General features: G+C 35.9%; 3 protein-coding genes across 3 annotated transcripts; 1 reads left to right on the top strand and 2 right to left on the bottom strand.

The window, feature by feature from the left end:
• Positions 1 to 3,003: 3,003 nt before the first annotated feature.
• Positions 3,004 to 3,832, bottom strand: LOC105232932 (uncharacterized). Its single transcript, XM_011214841.3, has 2 exons — positions 3,700 to 3,832; positions 3,004 to 3,631 (listed from the first exon to the last, which is right to left on the bottom strand). The coding sequence occupies exons 1-2, from the start codon at positions 3,752 to 3,754 to the stop codon at positions 3,120 to 3,122; spliced, it is 567 nt and encodes a 188-aa protein (XP_011213143.2). The 5' UTR covers positions 3,755 to 3,832; the 3' UTR covers positions 3,004 to 3,119.
• A 4,819-nt stretch (positions 3,833 to 8,651) lies between these two features.
• LOC105232941 (germ cell nuclear acidic protein-like) lies at positions 8,652 to 9,827 on the bottom strand. The gene is made up of 2 exons (XM_049448986.1): positions 9,680 to 9,827; positions 8,652 to 9,619 (listed from the first exon to the last, which is right to left on the bottom strand). Exons 1-2 carry the CDS (start codon positions 9,732 to 9,734, stop codon positions 8,769 to 8,771), a joined length of 906 nt encoding a protein of 301 aa, XP_049304943.1. The 5' UTR covers positions 9,735 to 9,827; the 3' UTR covers positions 8,652 to 8,768.
• Positions 9,828 to 14,049: 4,222 nt separating this feature from the next.
• LOC105232931 (ribonuclease E) lies at positions 14,050 to 14,500 on the top strand. Its single transcript, XM_011214840.3, has 2 exons — positions 14,050 to 14,206; positions 14,274 to 14,500. Exons 1-2 carry the CDS (start codon positions 14,152 to 14,154, stop codon positions 14,459 to 14,461), a joined length of 243 nt encoding a protein of 80 aa, XP_011213142.2. The 5' UTR covers positions 14,050 to 14,151; the 3' UTR covers positions 14,462 to 14,500.
• Positions 14,501 to 22,252: the final 7,752 nt, after the last annotated feature.

The raw sequence follows: 22,252 nt of genomic DNA, 5'->3' as shown, positions 1-22,252 counted from the left end.
CACCGCTCTTTAATTTCTCACAAAACACCACAGCTAATTCAACCAATGTTCCTCTACCTCCTCTTCATACACTCTGGAAATGAAAATAAAATAATGTGACGTCCACTTCCCTTATGACAGGAAACTACTAAAAGTCCGATAAGTCAATATCAAAAGTTAAAATGAAGAAATCGAAATAAAACTGCCCAAAGAGTGCTTTGAGGCCATGGAACATTATGTCAAAACCGGACAGTTAATTCTCAAGCCCCCAGCTACGGAAAATGTGTACACAAAGCCTAAGTCCTTGTGCCAAATTGTGGTAAAATCGGGGCAAAAATAGCCTAGCACTCGTAAACCTCATATCAATAAAAAGTTCGTAGGCGGATACATAGATGGTAGTAATAATATTAAATTTGACAGCTGTCGAACTAATGGTTTATGAGATATTGCATTGTATGTGAAGCATCTTTTGTAATTTTACAAAAAATGGATCAAAAGGAATTCCGTGTGTTAATAAAACATTACTTTTTGAGGCAAAAAAATTGTGTTGACCATGGACGGTAGACCGACGAAAACATCAAAAAATTCGCAAAATAGTTTTGGTAGCCCATAAAGTGAAATTGTTCGAAAGCGCTGACACTCTAAAGATATCAAAGGAATGTATTGGATACATTGTGATTAAATGTTTGGGTATGGCAAAGTTAACTGGATGTACTATAGCTTAAGGGGTCAGTAGGGTAATCTGGCCTGTTTTTTTTTTTTAATTTTTTTCATACTTGTAGAAATTTTTATTCTACAATAGAACTTTTTTCACACATCATGAGGTATATCGTGGAGTGTATAAGCAAATTTTGACGGGGAAATGGCTGGCACGATTTCTCATGTTTGGATCATATGAAACACAAAACCCTATTTATTCTTAAAAAGTACGTTAATGGTTAACGTCCCTACTAGAATAATGAAAAAATGTTGATAAATAAAAAATTAATTAACGTTTTCTTTTTTTTTTTAATTTTTTCCCATGTTTTTTACGTAAATTTTGTCATAACATTGTCAATAAATAACAAAAAATTATTAATTTAGTAGGGACGATAGCCAGGCATTTTGTGAACATTAAAAAAAATTAAGCAAATCGGTTGGGTAGTTCGTCCGGAATCATGTCCGCCAGTTTAAAAAAAGTGTGTGTTTGAGAAAAACGCGTTTAAATTGCCAGGTGTGCACTCCGAGCGCTCCGTACGTCGAGCGGTATTATTATTTCTGGGCCTTTTTAGAAACCTTTCAATGGTAAAGTGGGCTTCTACATTAATTCTAAGGGTATAAGGGAACAGAAAATGCACAAAAAAAAATTAAAAAAAAAATACCCTTCTGCCCCTTAATACCGAAAATACTTGAATTTAGTCGACGAATTACCCCAACCTCGTTAGGATTAAATTTACGTAAATTCATTGAGACGGGTCATTTTCTTCCGTATGTAATACTATGTTGAAGTGACTAACGTTTATTTAAAGTTGTTCTCTTGATACGTCGCCATCACTGTAACGGAAGTACTCGTACTTGTATATTGCTTATCGAAAGCTTTTATTTTCCTTAGCAACATGTTGCTAACTAATGTTATGTAAATGCTTAATAGTGAATATCATATGATTGTTGGCTCTTCTTAGGCCTACAGCTTAACTCATTTAAATTTTTAGTTTTATCTTATATTTTCATTAAAATCTAATAGATGCATGTGTGGATAAAAATATAGTCAACTTACTAAGTTTTATTCGCCTTTTCTTAATTTATACATCTATATATTTTATATATTGTATATTTATAACTTCTTTTTGCAAACTAAAATGTCACTTAATTTTCAATAAAAAAGTAATATCTAAAAGTGTATGCCTGTTCGTGTGGCAAATAGTACATAAAACATGTGTGCACTTGTGTATTTAACTAAGAAACCTCAGTAATTTCTTTGTCCGGCAAATTTAATTAAATTTTCTTCAAGTTTCTTGCAAATTGAAAGTACCTAAAAGTTACGGAAAGTAGTAATGAAACAGAAATTTTATGAGAGCGTATTTACAAAACTGTCTTTAACGTAATGGTATATACTAGATGTAGATACATAAATATGTATATGTAAAAAATTATCTTAGAAGCTCTATAAAGTCCTAATTTTGTAAGGTTGTATGAATAAATTTCAAAAAGGAAATATATTTCCAATATTTCGTGAAATTTTTCCCTTAGCGAGTTATTACTTAATATCTAAAAGAACTAAGGTCGAACAGGTCTTGTACCGTATATTATGAGGACAATATACTTTAATGCCAATATTGTATGAATTCAGTAGGCTCTGTATACTGATTACAAATATTCCCGATTTTTCGTTTTACTTTTTATACCGACTTTTTTAAATACCGTATTTTCTTAAGCACAAAGAGAATAGGCGTCGAAAGTGTGTGTATTCGGTAAAACCCATCGTAGCTCCCACATATTGGTTAGTGAGAGATAGTAACCTTTGTAAATTCGTAATCTTTAGTCTATCTCCATATATTCAGTATAGCGATTTCGTTCATTTGGATGACTCTATGTCCATACCTTAATGAAATGAATCTGTTCAAAAGACGTATTCTGCGGATTTATATATTTTTAAGCAATCAGAACTTTGAGTAATCCCTAAAGGAAACTGCGTTAAAACAAAAATAAAATTAGCGATAACTTTCGGAGGATCAAAGCACTTGAGGTATGAGAGGCTCTAGCTAGTACAACACCTTTGAATATGAAAGGGCTATCCCTATAGTGATTATGTGATAAAAAATTATCAAGTACAATTGTGAAACTTTTCACAAACCTCTTAGTAGGAGCTTAACATAAATGCATCACAATAACATCGAAGCAACAGACACAATTTTAATAACTTCTACTTGATAGAACCATAAGGAGAGACTCTCCGTTGAACACATTTGATGCAAATGAAGTGGACCGTCAATGATATAATAATTTCCGTATCCGAAACTAATTTTTAAACTTAAAATAAAATTCATAGTATTTTTGATGTTAAACAACTTTAAGAACTTTTTAATAAATTAGGTTTTCGTTTATGACAATATCAATAACAGAGAATTATTTGCTTAAGGTTAGACCAATCAGCATATTAACTATTTGGAAATATCGACTGAATCGGCTGTTGCTGACTCATCGACGGATTCAGTTAGTATTTCTGAGGAATTATTGACCGGATCCTCTGATGCTGACTCAGTTGCCTCAGAATCATTTGATATTTCTGTAGCAACAACAGTCGAACTTTGATCGTCTTGTGGCCCAGCTTCCGTTGTCTCAGTAGACTCGACTGCCACCGTAGTTGAGGCTTTATCTTGGTCGTGCTTTGCATTGACGTTGAGTTTAATTGATGATAGCAGCTTCTTGAGTATAGAAATTAACTTATATAAGAAACTGATTTCACTCGGAATACCGATAATATTCTCAATGGGATTTAAATCGGTTATTTTATCAACGACTTCTTTGGCGGCATCTTTGACAGTGTTAACACTACTGAGAGCTGAATCTATGTTTGCAGTATTGGATATTTTGCTACCCAATTCATTGACAACGTTGCCAGCCTGCTGAAGCGGTTTACCAATTTCCGTTATGAGGCCACATAATGTGCTTCCTGTGGAATTAGTTGGAGGATATGAGGTTTTACCTAAAATTTGGTTTTTATTTTTTTCTGTTACATACCAAGACAGGCTAGAGCTAGGAGTGCGTACAAGGCTGTTGCTGCTTGTGTTCTCATTATGTTAGAATTTTTACGAGTATTTCCTCTTTGAAAGTCGTCGAGCTTTTGATAAAGGTCATGGACTTTGAATACTTTTATACGAAAATTCTTAGAAAAGCATAAACAAGTTATTAGAATATTTGCTTATTTACAATAGTTATGTTTTTCAAAACAAAAATATATTTTTATTGACTAAACAAACCAAAAAGAACAAACAATGTAACGCGTATTCATATTTTTGTTTTGACTCATGAAATATGCTAAATGGTTTAGTGGTTGTCTAATTCAGGTAATTTTAAGTAAATATTTTCGTTTATATTTAAATAAATATAAATTTTTGCTTAAAATTCGAGATAAACTTAATGTCAACTAAACTCTTTTCTTCATCCAGTTTTGGGCATTCTTAGAACGTAGCGACTTTCAAGACGTTACTAACGGGTGATTTTTTTGAGGTTAGGATTTTCATGCATTAGTATTTGACAGATCACGTGGGATTTCAGACATGGTGTCAAAGAGAAAGATGCTCAGTATGCTTTGACATTTCATCATGAATAGACTTACTAACGAGCAACGGTTGCAAATCATTGAATTTTATTACCAAAATCAGTGTTCGGTTCGAAATGTGAAAATCCGCTTTTTTATCGACAAATTTTGTTCAGCGATGAGGCTCATTTCTGGTTGAATGGCTACGTAAATAAGCAAAATTGCCGCATTTGGGGTGAAGAGCAACCAGAAGCCGTTCAAGAACTGCCCATGCATCCCGAAAAATACACTGTTTGGTGTGGTTTGTACGCTGGTGGAATCATTGGACCGTATTTTTTCAAAGATGCTGTTGGACGCAACGTTACGGTGAATGGCGATCGCTATCGTTCGATGCTAACAAACTTTTTGTTGCCAAAAATGGAAGAACTGAACTTGGTTGACATGTGGTTTCAACAAGATGGCGCTACATGCCACACAGCTCGCGATTCTATGGCCATTTTGAGGGAAAACTTCGGACAACAATTCATCTCAAGAAATGGACCCGTAAGTTGGCCACCAAGATCATGCGATTTAACGCCTTTAGACTATTTTTTGTGGGGCTACGTCAAGTCTAAAGTCTACAGAAATAAGCCAGCAACTATTCCAGCTTTGGAAGACAACATTTCCGAAGAAATTCGGGCTATTCCGGCCGAAATGCTCGAAAAAGTTGCCCAAAATTGGACTTTCCGAATGGACCACCTAAGACGCAGCCGCGGTCAACATTTAAATGAAATTATCTTCAAAAAGTAAATGTCATGAACCAATCTAACGTTTCAAATAAAGAACCGATGAGATTTTACAAATTTTATGCGTTTTTTTTTTTTAAAAAGTTATCAAGCTCTTAAAAAATCACCCTTTACCACGTGCTATGCGTCTGATCCCATATACTGAAGTGGTAATTTTCCAAATCGGTGTTTAAGCGAAATTTTCAAGGTATCTATTCTGGACGTGGTTTCACTCATATTCTCCATTTTGCCATGTTTCAACATGGATTGATCCAGGCGGTTTTTGACGTCCTCATTTGATGTGAAGGTTTGACTCATCAAACTTGTATGAGGTCTGGCATGGAACACTACACCTTTTCTATTGCACAGTTCTGGCCTATGCTGTTTGAGTGCATAACACAATTTATCCACCTGTTCATAAGACACATCAGAATTAATCATGGTACTGTCGGTCAAGAGCTCAAAATAAACCATCTCTTTGAAATCCCACCAAACAGACAACACACCCTTTTTTTTTGGTGACTATGGGCCTTCGAAGTGATTTGAGCTGGCTCATCTCTATAAAGGATCTACATGATCTCATGTTTCATTTCTGCATACAATCTACTTTTCGTCGCCACTTAAAAAGCGCTAAAAAGTAATCACTTCTCTGGTGTTTTACAATTCATATCACATTCATTAATACTACGAAGCAAATTTCTTTCTGTAAGAACCTCTAAGTCAAGCTTCGAAATTAATCCCAGACGTTTCATCTACTTGTGAATGGCCGCGTCAGACAAATTTTATTGTACAGCAATCTCTCAAGTTGTTATTCGACGATTTGCATCTATTAACGGCTTTATTTTATCCACATAGGCTTGAAGAGGCCTTCCAAAACGTGGTGCATTCTCAAGAGCGAAATTGCCGTAAAGAAGTTGGCTGCGAAATAGTTTAATAAGATCAGCCAATATATATTCTTCACAAATGTTTATGGCTAAGCCTTTCTGTCGGATCACTTCAAAAAATCTGTAAAAATGTTATCTGCCCTTCTTTTGCCCTCCGTGCTCTGTAAAAATTCATCGAAGTCCCTCACTGATTTCTTGGACACACTCTAAGATAACTTTGATATCACAGATGTAATTTTCTACTTGAAAGCGAACAAAATTTTGGTTGTTTTTGTTTTTGTCGGACATTCAGTAGAATTTCGGGTGAGGCTTGAGAGAAAGTTGAACCAATAGCAAAAAAAATTAGGCCGGCAGATAGGGCATAAGCCACATGTTTATTTTTTTCGCGTAATGCGTTAGAGTGATTATCGTTTGTTTTAATGTTTTTCAATAACATTTTTATATTGCCATCACTGTTACGGAACTATAAACACGCTGAAAGCTTTCATATTCATTAGCAACATGTTGCTAACAAATGTTGCGCAAATACATTTAAAGTTGACCCATTTGTTTCTAAAAAAAAAGAACAAAAGAAAACAATGTTTTTTGTTCATTTCAAAAATAATTTATTTTGGTCCAAGGGGATTTGTTTCAGCTAATATTTAAAAATTAGATCGCGTAAATGGGCACCTTTAGCTTTGACAGCTAAATGCACTCTTTTTTCGACATTTTCCATGACTTTGGCCAATGTTTCGGATGATATGGCGGCTGTTTCACGTCGAATGTTGGCTTTCAGTTGAGCTAAGGTCTTTGGCTTATTAGCGTATACCTTGGATTTCAAATAACCCCACAAATAAAAGTCTGGTGGCGTCAAATCTGGTGATCTCGGTGGCCAGTCAACATCACCATTTTTCGATATCAATCGCCCGGGGAAAAATGGTCGCAATAAATTGATTGTTGGTCGAGCTGTATGGCATGTAGCCCCGTCCTGTTGAAACCAGAAGTTATCCATGTCATTTTCGCGAATAATGGGTATCACAAAATCCGTTATCATGGCTCGATAACGCTCACCATTGACTGTTGTCGTGGCTCCATCATCGTCTTCGAAAAAATACGGTCCGATGATCATATTCGCGCAAACACCGCACCAAACTGTTACTTTTTGGTCGTAAAGAGGCTGTTCTTCAATTAATTGAGGATTTTCGGTGGCATAAAATCGGCAATTTTGCTTGTTTACGCCTCCATTCAATGAGAAATGTGCCTCGTCCAACATGATGAGTTTTCGCCAAAAGTCAAGTTCGTTTTCAGCCATTTCGATGGCCCATTTGCCAAAATTAAGGCGTCGCGGATAATCAGCTGGGTTTAGTTTTTGTGCCATTTGAATTTTATATGGAAACATCTTCAAATCTTTATGAATTATGCGTCGGAGAGTGGTGCGAGAGATGTCTAATTCCTGAGAGCGGCGATAACTCGATGTCGATGGAGTCTCCTCAATACTGGCTCGTACAGCTTCGATATTTTCATCAGAACGTCTTGTGCGTTGTCTGGATGCATGACTGGCATTACTGAGATTACCGGTGTTCACAAATTTTGCGTATAAAGACTTAATTGTGTTCTTAACTGGAGCACTTTTCACTTTATTTTTTTTGCGAAACGCACGTTGAGTTAACACAATTGAAAAGTTATTTTGAATATAAAGCTGAACAATTTCAGCGCGTTCTTTTGGAGTGTACTGTTCCATGGTATAAATTGTCTTCGAATGACGCTTCTAACGCGGTATGACATTAGCCGATTTGTCAGCGCTGTTAAAAGTTACAGCGTTGCCAGATGGGTCAACTTTAAATGGCCTACCCTGTACTGAATGCTTTGTTTACTCTTCTAAGGTATTCAGCTTAGCTATTTCCAATTGTTTTTATACTCTTGCAGCATGTTGTTACGGAGTATTCTACTTTTGTTCACTTAACGGTTGTCTGTATCACTTAAAACTAATCGAGATAGATATAGCGCTATATATATATAAATATATATATAAATGATCAGGTTTACGAGATGACTTGGTGCCTGTTTGACTATCTGTTCGTTCGTCCTGAATGTAATTAGTCGGTTATGATCCTTGCAAGATGCAGTATAAAAGTAAGTATAAAATGTTCACTTACACACGAACTTAGCCCTTCCTTACTTGTTTCTTAAATATTTATTTTTGTTGGAAACCAGCATATGTAGTTTACTTACGAAGTTTTTTTTATAGCTTTTATTGCAATTTGTAATTTCTTCTTGCAAATTATAATGAAATGTCGAGTTAGTGTAATTTTCAATAAGAATGAAAAATCTATTTGTTAGTGCTTGTTCATTTGGCAAATAGGAAATGAAACATGTGTACTTGTGTCTTCAACCAAGAAATGACGGTGTTTGTTTTGTCTGGCAATTAAATTATACTGGCAAATTGAAAGTAACGAAAAGCCACGGAAAACAGTGAGAGGGTATTCACAAACTGTCTAAACGATATACTTATATATACATATGATTTTTAACCTTCTTCTTCTTCCTTACCGGCGCAGCCGACTTAACAACAGCGCGCCAGTTGTCTCTTCTTTTCGCTACGTGGCGCCAATTGGATATTCCAAGAGAAGCCTTCTCCACTTGGTTGAAAGCATTTTCGTCGTCCAAGTCCTCCGCATATGAAGAGGACTGTCAATGAAATTACCGTTTTATAAACCAATTTTTGTACTTATCTTTAATAAAATTACTTTTTTTATTTTAAAGAGCTTTAAGAATTTTTTAATAAATTAGATTTTCGTTTATAACAATATCAATAACGGAGAATTATTGCTTAAGGTTAGGCTAATAAGCACATTAACTATTCGGAAATAACGACCCATTTGTCTGATGCTGTCTCAGCATCGTTGGAATCCCTAATATTTCTTAGGAATTATTGTCATGGTCCTCTGATGCTGACTCATCGTCGTCGGAATCACTTGGTGTTTCTGAGGAATTATCGTCCTCTTTCTCTGATGCTGGCTCATCTTGGTCGGAATCATTTGGTATTTCTGAGGAATTATCGTCCTCTTTCTCTGATGCTGACTCAGCGTCGTCAGAATCCCCTGATATTTCTGAGGAGTTATCGTCCTCTTCCTTTGATGCTGACTCATCGTCGTTGGAATCATTTGCTATTTCTGAGGAATTATTGTCCTCTTTCTCTGATGCTGACTCATCGTCGTTGGAATCATTTGCTATTTCTGAGGAATTATCGTCCTCTTTCTCTGATGCTGACTCATCGGCGTCGGAATCACTTGGTATTTCTGAGGAATTATTGCCCTCTTTCTCTGATGCTGACTCGTCGGCATCGGAATCACTTGGTATTTCTGAGGAACTATCGACTGGGTCCTCTGATGCTGACTCATCGGCGTTGGAATCACTTGATATTTCTGAGGAATTATCGACCGGATCCTCTGTAGCTTCTGTAGCTGACACATCATCTTCCTCGTGCTCTTCAGAGTGGTTGGGGTTCACTGATGACATCAATTTGCTGAGCATAGAAATTAACTTATGAAAGAAATCCAATTCCGGAACTGGACTTATGATGTTCTCAATGGGATTTAGATCGGAAATTTTACCACCGACTTCTTTGGCGGCATCTTTAACAGTATTAACGCCATCGAGGGCGGGTTCTATGTTTGCGACATTGGGTATTTGGCTACCCAATTCATTGGCAACGTTGCCAGCCTGCTGAAGCGGTTTACCAATTTTCGTTATGACGCCACATAATGTGCTTCCTATGGAGTAAGTTATCAGGTTATTACATACATTTTTGTTTGTTATTTTTTGTTCCTTACCTAGGCAGGATAGAGCTAGAAGCGCGTACAAGGCTCTTGCTGCTTGTGTTCTCATTTTTCTTTTATGTTAGAGATTGTATTTCCTCTTTGAAAGTCGACGAGCTTTTGATAAAGGTCATGGACTTTGAATACTTTTATACGAAAATTCTGAGAAAAGCATAAACAAGTTTTTAGAATATTTGCTTATTTACGTCAGTTAGTTTTATGTCATGTTTTTCAAAACAAAATTCTATTTTTTTAGCAAAGGAAACCAAAAAGAACAAACAATGTAATGTGTATTCATATTGTTGCTTTAACTCATGAAAAATATGAATAGTGGTCTTACTAAGAGTATTTTAAGTAAATATTTTTATTTATATTTGTATAAAACTGTTTCAGTTTGATGCCTGTGAATATACATAAATATGTACGTTTGTCTAAAGTTGGAGATAAACTTTATGTCTACTAAACTATTTTATTCATCCAGTTTTGTGCATTTCCAAGACGTAGGAACTTTTAAGACGTTACCACAACGATAGTAACTTTTGTAGAACTTTCTCATAAATCTTATTCCAAAAGTTTCATATTGCGCACCGAGGGAATAGAGAACTACCCAATTTAGTTTTCTCTACTGAAAAATTGCGTTCTACAGTCTCAACAAAGATTTATCGTACCGCATTCCTCCTTCTTGATAACGTGTTATTCTCAGATTGATCACCTTTGGAGTAAAGATATCCATATTTTATATGTGAATTGAATCGCACGGCTTTGATGCCATCTTCAAGAACCTCTGCAGTTATTAAGAAAGAGAATGGGCTCGTTTTCTCTACCCAGTCGCGTTCATATATTGGGTAGTTGTAAAAGTATTTTCGTATTTTGTCAATAGTTGTCATTGCAGTCGTTTATCTCGAGTGCTACCAATCACATTGTGATATATAATATAGTGTTGGAAAGGTGATATTTCAAAAATATAACGGACCAAAGTAACATCTGCGATTCTTTACTGAAACGAAACGAAATCGAACCACTTTTGAAGAGAACGGTAACGGGAGACGAAAAGTGGATCAAATACGACAATAATGTGCGAAAAAGATCATGGTTCAAGCGTGATGAAGCTCAAAAAATGGTAGCAAAGCTAGGATTGATGCCTCGAAAGGTTATGCTGAGTGTTTGATGGGATTGGAAAGGAATCATCCACTATGAGCTGCTGTAGCCTGGTCGAAGGATTAATTCTACATTTTACTGTCAACAAGCAATCGAAAAAAAACGGCCAGAACTGATCCACAGAAAGGACTTCGTCTTCCATGAGGACAACGCTAGACACAACTTTGATGACTCTCCAAAAAACTGGGAGAGCTGGCAAGTTTTGATGTATCGACCATATAGCCCTGACTTTGCACTATCGGACTACCATTTGTTTCGATCAATGCAGAACTCCCTTAATGGAGTTGAGTTGGCTTCAAGAGAAGCCTGTGAAAATTACTGCCGCAGTTTTCGCCAGAAAAATTTTACACTGATGGAATAATGTCCATTTTGATAGTAAAACAGTAAAATATGCCGAAAATGCGGTTTTCCATCTTCGATAGATCACTACAAAAACTATTTCGAAAATTGCAGAAAATTTTTATAAAGAAACTTTATTATTCTATATGAACTGCTCAACTCTGTAATGGTAAAGCGGTTATGTATGAAGTTGGCTACGAAAAAGTTCAATAATCAGCTGTTGTCAACAAACGAAATTATTTAGTGAATGACCCTATGTATATTACCATACTGACTCCTTGTGAAATCTGCTTCACAACTAAGAGAGCAGGTAGTCCATATGTAATTTTGGCGAATTAAATATTGTATTAGGATTATTTGTTTCTGTGGAACATTCACTACAATTTCGGATGAGGCTTACGAGAAAGTTGAACCAATAGCTAAAAAATACGTCTGTTAAGAGTAGCCCGGTATCGGGAAGTCGTATTAAACGTATGTTGTCTTCTTTTTCTTTATTGGCGTATATTTACGCGGTTATAGCCGAGTTTACAACGCGGTGCCAATCGTTCTTTCGAGATGTTTCTACCTCACCCTAAAAACATCGACATCGAATATTGTCTACTGATCACAATTTTATTTGTTTATTTAAAGATTCTTTTACTAAAGAGGGTCGTAATTCGCTAAGAGTAAAGAACTCATTACACCTTCTATTACTTATACAGCGCCTAAAGTAATTGAAATTAATAATTTGAACGAGTGTTAGATGGTCACTAAAAGCTCACAATAGTCCCAATCGCTTCTGGCACACTTAACAGACTTGCAATTCTTTGGAACTAGGCATTCCTGATCTAATCTCGAGATCACGATCACTGAACTGTAAGTCAGTATCACTGCCTTGTTATCGAAGCGATTACCGACCTCACACTAATCCTAGCAGTTTGTTGTAAACTCAACCGATTTTCAATTCCTTGAAACTAGGTATTCCTCAACCAGTCTCGAGATCACGGTTACTGAATTCAATATCAATATCGCTGTCTTGCTATTCGATAACGACACTCTGTCGACATATTGCATCAGAAAATATAAAAAAGAATTTTTTGGAAATTGCTGAATACGGTAGGTTAGATGATAAATGGCGTAGTTATTAGAATTAAAAATACCAAACAAATATTTACAAGTAGTATACATCTAACAATAATTCTTAGGGCTAGAAATAATTTTGTATGAACAAGTGTTTTATGTTAATTTAAATATGTGTCATATATTTTATAGACATAAGAATTCCTTTGTGGTTCATTTGCGATTCGTGTATAAATTTTTATATACTCTTTGTTAGAAGGGTGGTGTGGTTTTGAAACAAAGTCTTTTAAGATTTTATTCTTCGAGATGTAGAACTTCCAATACGAATTTCGTTAAGGTCCTCCAAAATCAATTGCTATTCCAGAAACTATTATTGCTGTGAACTTCTACACATCACTCCATCTCTAAGGCACTATTTATTTTCTGAAAACTCAGGGTTAACTGTCAGTAGTGAAGAGCATATCAACATTAATGTCATATCCACTACGAAAATTAAGGTTCAAAAGTTCTTAAGTCTATTTAAGCGATTTTTTTGCAACGGCATTTATTTATTAACTGTCGCCACAACAACAGAAAAAAACTATTTTATATTGCGTTTTATTATATTTATATTGTATTTAATACCAACGACAATGACACAAATATATATTATTAAACAATACATTTCAGAACAATATGAAGTATATGTACATATATGTACATATATTTATTCATTGTACTTATTGTCATGCATTTATTAAGTAGGTAAAACGAAAGAAAATTGGTGTGAAATGCAAATTTATTTTAAAAATATTTAGCAAAAAAATGGCAAAATATATTAATAAAATTTCATAAATTTAATTAAATGTAATAACTTTAATAAATTTTTTTTAAATTTAATTTTTAACCTTTTTTAAATTTTAAAACTTTTGTATTTTGAAACAATTTCCAAAAAATTAAAAAAAAAAATTTCAAAATATCCAAAAATCTTAAAAAAAATTTAAGAAAAATGTTCCAAAAAAATTAAAAAAAAAAATTGTTGAAAAAATTTCAGAAAAATTAAAGAAAAAATTGCTAGTCTTTAAATAAAAATAATTTCTTTTCGTTTATAAGAAATGAATACCATTTTTGCAAAGGAATTTTTTTAACTCGAAATTTTTTTCTTATATTCAAAATATAACTTTTTTTTTCAATACTTTAAGAGATTTTGCAAAAGCAATTTTTTTAATATTTTATTTTATTTTTGTAATTTTTAGATTCGAAATGTTTTCCTATTACATATATACATTTGTATATATTATTGTATTTGTATATTTGTCAACTATTTTATGAACAAAAAATCTACTTTTTATTTAATATATTTTTTTTTTGTTAAAATCGAAAGTTTTTTGTTTTAAAAGTATATTTTCTAGATCAATTCTTTAAGTAATTTTTTAAAGGAAATAACTTTTTTTTTAAAAAATTAACCACCCTAATGCGCATGTACTCTGAGATCTATTTTTTAATATTTTATGACCAAAAAAGGTTTTTGTAATTTTTAGATTCGAAATGTTTTCCTATTACATATATACATTTGTATATATTATTGTATTTGTATATTTGTCAACTATTTTATGAACAAAAAAATCTACTTTTTATTTAATATATTTTTTTTTGTTAAAATCGAAAGTTTTTTGTTTTAAAAGTATATTTTCTAGATCAATTCTTTAAGTAATTTTTTAAAGGAAATTTTTTTTTTTAACTTTTTTTTAAAAAAAATTAACCACCCTAATGCGCATGTACTCTGAGATCTATAAACAAGCAAATATTTGTTTTATATGAAGGTATCATTCATCCCGTGAAACATACATATGAAACTGGATCGATATAAAGCTTTCGTCACATAACCGATGCCATCAGTTTGAAAGAATTTAACGCAAGTGATATAACCAAAAATTTCAATAAAACTGAAAATGAAAGCTATCGTGATAATTTGCCTTTTTGGATTGGTCTTGGCTGTCTACAATGGTGAGTAGCAAAAATTAAATTAAAATTGAATAAAATTTAACTGAATTTCTCTTTTAACCCGATTTAGCTCAAGCCGATGCCTCTGTTGAGAATGTTGACGACGTGAGCGATAGTGAGAGTGATGAATCCTTGCCAGATGATGTGTCACCCGAGGATGAGGAATCTGATGAGTCACCTGAAGACGACGACCCGGAGGACCTAGACAGCGAAAGTGATGAGAGTGATGAAACTGTTGAGACTCGGCCACCACAATAAATTTTCTGTTGTTTAAATAAATATTAATTTAGTAAGCGATTTTCCTTGTGTTTTTTATATATTTTTTATTTCATATGGTAGTGTACTATATACTGTGTTAAATAGCTCTTCTCCAATTCTTAATGAAATAGTGATAATTATTGGAAGATTGTGGGTTAAACCTTGGTTATTAAACATATTTTCCATTTTTTTTAAATTTTTGTACTTGGTTTTTGCATTACTTATTTTCAATATAAGCTCAATCTTATAAAAAATTCTTTAATGATACGTGGCTCATACAGTGTTGAATTTACAACAACAATCGAATCTAAATTGAACAGGTGTTTGGGATATGCAAGGTTACGTCAACAAAAGTATAATGAAATTTATAGAAAATGAATTTTTGAGAGTAAACCTACTCGCGGAAAGTAAGAAAACCTTCACGGTGGTGTCGATCACCATAATTTTAAATTTAAATTTTAAAATTAAAAATATACTTTCAGCGTTTTTTTAAATAATTATTGTATATGCTTAAGTCAAAAATACCTAAGAAACCTCTCAGTTGATTGGAGCATAGCATATAATGATGAATTTATTTTATCACATTGTGATGGTAACCCTGCCAAAAAATAGAAACTCTAAATATAAGATGGAGTCATGTGTAGAAGTTCACGCAAGTGAGGGAAGTTCTCTGATCGCCATTCACTTGGGAGTGGCCAGACCGATTCTTTTGCATATGTCTAGAGCAGCTCACGACTTCCGGTCTTTGTCCAAGTATCTTCTGGGTAGCCTAAGAACATCCGTTTGAAAGCGAGCTAAAGTGAGAAGGCGAAACATCCCCTGCATAGGGTTGTGCATTGGGTTTGGGATGAAAACTAATCGACAGCCTCGGATAAAAAATTGAGGACTACGATTTGAGGTCATGCACCTGGAATGTCCGGTCCCTTAATTGAGAAGGTGCCGCTGCCCGGCGGGTTGATGTCCTCCTTAGAGTGAAGGCTGACATCACCGTCGTCCAAGAAATGCGATGCACGAGAAAAGAACTGAGGCGAGTAGATCCTTGTGACATTTACTACAGTGGCCATATAAAGGAGCGCAAATTTGGTGTGGGATTCGTCGTGGGAAAGAGACTCCCTCGCCGAGTACTAACATTCACCCCGGTAGATAAACATCTAGCCATAATCCGCATCAAAGCGACGTTCATCAACATCGCTGATTTTCGCCCACGACCCAATAGAAAAGAATGTCTTCTATGAGCGCTTGGAGCGCACCTATTATATCAAAATCGTGCTTGGCGACTTAAACGCCAGGGTGGGCAAGGAAGGTATCTTTGGCACTACGGTCGGTAAACTCAGCCTCCACGATGAAACATCCCCAAATGGATCGAGGCTGATCGACTTCGCCGCGGCCCAAAATATGGTAGTACTAGATTCCAGCATAAGAAGGTACATCAAGCTACCTGGCTGTCTCCGGATCGAAAAACCACCAACCAGATCGATCATGTTGTGATAGACGGAAGACACGTCTCCAGTGTTTTAGATGTGCGTTCGCTCCGAGGTCCTAACATCGACTCGGACCACTACTTTGTTGCAGCCAAGATTCGCTGCTCTGTGCAGCAAAAAACCCACGTCAACAAACACAAGGAAGGTTCGACGTCGAGAAGCTGAAATCAGAACAGACAGCAGAACGATTTTCTACTCGACCTGCACTTCTGCTCTCTGAAAGCACAGACTGCCAACCTCGCAACGTCACGATTGACCACAACACGTGCGGGATGGAATAGATAGATAGAGTTGAAGAGGGAAGCGAGGCGCATTTGCAGACAAAAAAAGAAGGAAGTCGAAATGAGTGAGTACGGAGAGCTTGACAAGACGACAAGGGTAATGCTCGAAAATTCTACAAAAATATGCGGCGACTAAGAGAAGGTTTCAAGACCGGAGTATATCTTGTAGAACGCAAGGAGGTGACCTAGTAACCGATGCCCAGACCATACTAAAATTGTGGAGGCACACTTCTCCAGACTGCTGAAAGGCAGTGAATGCATAACACCGGGAGAAAGCGAACCCGATTCCCCAAACGATGACGATGGAGCATGCATCAGCTTCTTTGTAAAAAATGGTCGGATGAAAGCATGCCCAATCTACAAAAAAGAAGACCCCACAATCTGTGCCAACTACCGTGGGATAAGCCTCCTCAACTTCGCGTACAAGGTTTTATCAAATGTACTGTGTGAAAGATTAAAGACCACCGTCAACAAACTGATTGGACCTTATCAGTGTAGCTTCAGACCTGAAAAATCAACAACCGACCAGATATTCACCATGCGCCAAATCTTGGAAAAGACTAGTGAAAAGGGAATCGACACACATCAACTCTTCGTCGATTTCAAAGCTGCCTTTGACAGCACGAAAATTAGCCGCCTTTATGCCGCGATATCTGAATTTGATATCCCCGCAAAACAAATATGGTGGTGTAAGCTGACGTTGAGCAACACCAAAAGCTACGTCAAAATCGGGAAGGACCTCTCCGAGCCGTTCCATACCAAACGATGTTTCAGACAAGGCGACTCCTTGTCGTGCGACTTCTTCAATCTACTGCTGGAGAAAATTATTCGAGCTGCAGAACTTAATCGAGCAGGTACAATCTTTTATAAGAGTGTGCAGCTGTTGGCGTATGCAGATGATATTGATATCATCGGCCTCAACACCCGCGCCGTTAGTTCTGCTTTCTCCAGACTGGACAAGGAAGCAAAGCAAATGGGTCTGGCAGTGAACGAGGGCAAGACGAAACATCTCCTGTCATCAAACAAGCAGTCGTCGCACTCGCGACTTGGCACTCACGTCACTCTTGACAGTCATACCATTGAAGTCGTAGATAATTTCGTCTATCTTAGAACCAGTACAAACACCACCAACAATGTCAGCTTGGATGTCCAACGCAGGATAACTCTTGCCAACAGGTGCTACTTTGGATTGAGTAGGCAATTGTGAAGCAAAGCCCTCATTTGACGAACAAAAACCAAACTCTATAAGTCACTCAACATTCCTGTCATGCTATATGGTGCAGTGGCTTTGACGATGACAACAATTGATGAGCCGACGTTGCGAGTTTTCAAGAGAAAGGTTCTGCGAAAGATTTATGGTCCTTTGCGCATTGGCAACGGCGAATATCGCATTCGATGGAACGATGAGCTGTACGAGATATACGACGACATTGACACAGTTCTGCGAATTAAAAGACAGCGGCTACGCTGGCTAGGTCATGTTGTCCGGATGGATGAAAACACTCCAGCTTTGAAAGTATTCGACGCAGTACCCGCCGGTGGAAGCAGAGGAAGAGGAAGACCTCCACTCCGTTGGACCAAGTGGAGAAGGACCTGGCTTCGTTTGGAAGATCGAATTGTCGCCACGTAGTGAAAAGAAGAAACGACTGGCGCGTAATCGCGTAAGCGGTGTCTACGCCAATAAAGAAAAAGAAGTAACTATAGTGGACTCTTTAATGGAAGAATCCGTTCAAGTGTAAGATATATGTACATATAAATGAAATTCAGAGATAATCCTTCCCTGACAATGGTATGATATATGTGTCAAAATGGGTTGAATGGACCCACTACTTCCCTTAGCACCCATATACTTAATATAAAGATTTTCATGATTTTATATCGCATATATGTATATCGGCCAATACGTGAGTTATCTCAATGAAAATGGCAGATGGCAGGTTATGCTTCTAACAGTGTATCTTTGTGCTTAAAATGGATAAAATTGGTCTAAAACAGAGAGCTGCAACGATCACAATTTTTTCAATCATACCGATCATTGACTCAGATTTTTTGTGACGGAAAACTTTTGTTTCAACAAAAATGAATGATCGTAAGCGAACGTGCTCAAAGCGAACAATCAGTTGCAATCACTGTTGCTTGTTTCGTAATGATTTTTCTCGATCGAACGCCTTGTGTGAGCAGCAAAGAATGTTCGAGAATGCTGCTTGCATTCAGCTCGATCACAATCATACCCTTTGGTCATACCGGGTGGTTTCTGCCAGCAGCGCAACCGCTGAGCGTTCTTTTTCTTTAGCTGGAAATATTATAACTGAAAAAAGAAATAGGCTCGGACCATGTTCAGTTGATAATTTATTGTTTTTAAATTCATTTTTTTAAAGTTTTAGCGATTAAGAAACCAAGTTTATTACCTTCTTTTAATTTTAAGTTTTTGTTTATCTCAATGAAGAAGTGATAAACATTTGAAATTTGTGTTCCCTAATATTTTAAGCATTACCTTTGTTTATTAATTTTAAGCATTAATTGAATTTTGGTTTTAAGCGTTAAAAATGAAGAAATATATGCAGTAATGTACATACATACATATTTGCAGGGCAATTCTCCATCTGATTGGTTCAATCACAATCAATTCAAACGCACACTTGATCGATGTATAAGTTTTCGTGCATCATTGGATTTGATCGTGTTTTTCTGTACAATCATTTCCAATCATCATACCGGAACCAAACAATCAGTTTCAATCAGTAAGCAGAGCAATCAAATCAATTGATCGAACTCCTTCGTTTTGAGCACGAAACTCGATCGAACAATTTTATTGCGAACCTCTGTGCTGAGTTGTGACCGTTTTGAGCGAGGGTGATCAAATCGGATCGATCATACTCAATGCAGGTCTCTGGTCTACAACTTGACCTAGCTCCTATATAACTAATAATGGAACAACCGCGTGACTTTACTCAAACTATTGATTGTTGACGGTATGCGAGGTACCTCAATAAACCCAGGGAATATTTTATTAGTATGAGGTATTGTCAAAAATAGATAAATCGGGTTGATACTAGCCCCCACTCCCATATACTTCATATAATATGATTTTCGTTTTTCTAAACTACGTTTTCTGTGTGAGTTGTATATTTAAAAAAATCCCTGAGTATACGTTTTCAAGTATACCTGAGCAATGTCCAAATTAATGCAATCAGCCCGTCCCCTTCTCTGCCCACAAAACACCCCATATAATGATTTCCGTTTTTCCACCTGACTTTAAACCGATTAGGGTCATCAAAACGAGTGGTATTTTAAAGAAATTAAATGGACAAGTTTCCTTAAAAATTATTTTGTTTACAACTGAATGTGAATGGATTTGGTCTAGATCTTAAACTAAATCTCATTTCCCCTAATATAAAGAATTGTGAAACCTTGTTCATATATGTTCATTTTCGCTTCTTTTCGATTGAGTGCGGTTCGGTTCTTATCTTACATTTACTCATCAAGTAAATGACCTTCAAGATAAATTATCCGAATATCAAGTTCATTTATTAACGTACAAAGTACTGTCACTTAATTACTGATGACGTGTAACACTAGTATACTTACTTGATACACTTGTAGTATACTTATGCCAAATAAAACCACACTAGCGCACACTGTATTTAATTTTTCACTTCAATTTTGTATTTTTTTCTTTTTTTTCTTTGTATAACAATTTAATTATTTTGTATTGGTTGTCACACACTGACACTGCGGCGAAATCCGGAACTCACGTCAACGTCACTCTGGCGGGAAGTCACAAACTAGGAAAAATGCGGAGGTTGCGGTTAGAAATGTAAAATGTAAAAGAGAGTGATCCCGTTCGGATCTATCCCTTTTAATAGTTTGGGTGGTGAATATTAAATTAATCCGAGTCGTCTCGATAATGATCGTGTGGTTGTTGTGTTGTAATAGTGAGCGGTGTCAGGTACTGTGTTTGATGCGTGTGTGTGTAGTGGTGTGTGCTGAACTGTTGTGTGATGAGATGTTGTGACGTGACGTGATGTGATGTGACGTGTGATGAGGTGATTTGATGTTGCAGGATGCTCTTGCTCATGTGAACAATTACCATTAGAATCATGAACAAATTCAGCTTAGTTGCTTAGATGACAACAAAATTTTTATCGCGTTTAAGTTCCCTATTTCAAGTGCCTACTATTATGAATAAGAATAATAAGCTGGATATAATATCTCCTGGTAAGCCGACATACTGGCCCAGTGATAGAAGAAAAATACCAGACTTAATAGATTTTGCTGTAGTCAAAAATATAGATAGATCGCTTATGACAGCTGATACATGTACAGACTTATCATCTGATCATTCTCCTGTACTAATAAAGTTATACGAACAGCCCATGATATTTGAGCCAAAAGTTTCTCTAACATCACATAAAACTAACTGGTTGAAATATAGAAAGTATATCAGCACCCACATCAATATTGATTGCAAAATAAATACAGGAAGAGACATTGATGAAAATATAAGAGAAATTAATGACGTAATAACTAATGCAGCTGTATTGGCAACACCAAAAAGAAATAACAAACCAGTTGGTTTTAGAAAGATCACCAATAATGAAATAGAGAAACTTGTAAATGAGAAAAGGCGAGCTAGGCGGGAATGGCAGTTAAATCGATCCCCTTCAACTCTGCTTCAACTGAAATCTGCTGTACGAAAGTTAAAAAAAGCACTTAAATGCGAAGAGGAACACAACACTGAAAATTATATAAAGAAACTGTGTCCAAATTCTCGCAAGCAAAATTCTCTTTGGAAAGCACAAAAGTCTTTCAAGCCACCAGTAGATTCCAACATGCCTCTAAGACAGTTGAATGGTAATTGGGCACGTAGTGATGAGGATAAGGCAAATTGCTTTGCAAATCACCTAGAAAAGGTATTTCAACCCAATTGCCCAAAGAACAACTTTGAGTTGCCAACCTTGCCCAATACCGCAAAAGAGTCGCATGTGTCTATTAGGACTTCTACTTCTGAAGTTACTAGAATAATAAAAGAGCTTAACCCCAAAAAATCACCTGGACATGATAATATTACCCCAAAAATGCTAATTGAGTTACCAAATATTGCCGTAAAGGTGCTCTCTTTGCCCTTCAATGCAATTCTTAATCTCGGACACTATCCAAATTCGTGGGAAAAGTCGCAGATCATCTTGATAGACAAACCTGGAAAAGACTTAACACAGCCGTCTTCATACAGACCAATCAGTCTTCTACCCTGTCTTTCTAAGATATTTCAAAAATTGTTACTATCAAAGATGACTCCTTTCCTCCACAAAAATAATATAGTACCAATGCACCAATTTGGGTTTCGTGAAAAACATAGCACGATTGAGCAAGTAAATAGAATTACTAACGAAATAAGAAAAGCATTTGAGCACAGAGAGTACTGTTCAGCTATTTTCTAGACGTGGCTCAGGCGTTTGATAAGGTATGGCATGAGGGCCTTTTATACAAGATTAAAAATATTCTACCTTCAAAATTATATAAAACATTGGAATCGTATTTAAAAAATAGAAAATTTATGGTAAAAGTGGGAGATTTCATATCTGATGAAAGACAGATAAGGGCTGGTGTACCCCAGGGCAGTGTTCTAGGCCCAACACTATACATCATATATACAGCAGATCTTCCAACAGCTAACAATGTATTAACTTCTACTTTTGCGGACGACACAGCTATAGTGAGCCGTAACAAATGCCACATAATAGCATCAAGAATATTAGCCGAGCACTTAAAGTTTGTCGAAGAATGGCTAGCTAACTGGCGTATAAAGGTAAATGAACAAAAGTGTAAGCATGTTACATTTTCGCTTAGACCAAAAATGTGTCCGGCAATAAAAATTAACAATATTTTAGTACCCCAAGCGAATGAAGTAACCTATCTTGGTATTCACCTAGATAGAAGACTTACGTGGAAAAAACATATATCTAGTAAAATAACTTGCATGAAGATAAGAGCTGCAAATTTAAATTGGCTATTAAATAAAAACTCCA

The sequence above is a fragment of the Bactrocera dorsalis genome, chromosome 1, assembly GCF_023373825.1.
Source record: "Bactrocera dorsalis isolate Fly_Bdor chromosome 1, ASM2337382v1, whole genome shotgun sequence".
In the NCBI taxonomy this organism is placed as follows: domain Eukaryota; kingdom Metazoa; phylum Arthropoda; class Insecta; order Diptera; family Tephritidae; genus Bactrocera; species Bactrocera dorsalis.
This window is presented reverse-complemented; position numbering and strand designations above follow the sequence as displayed.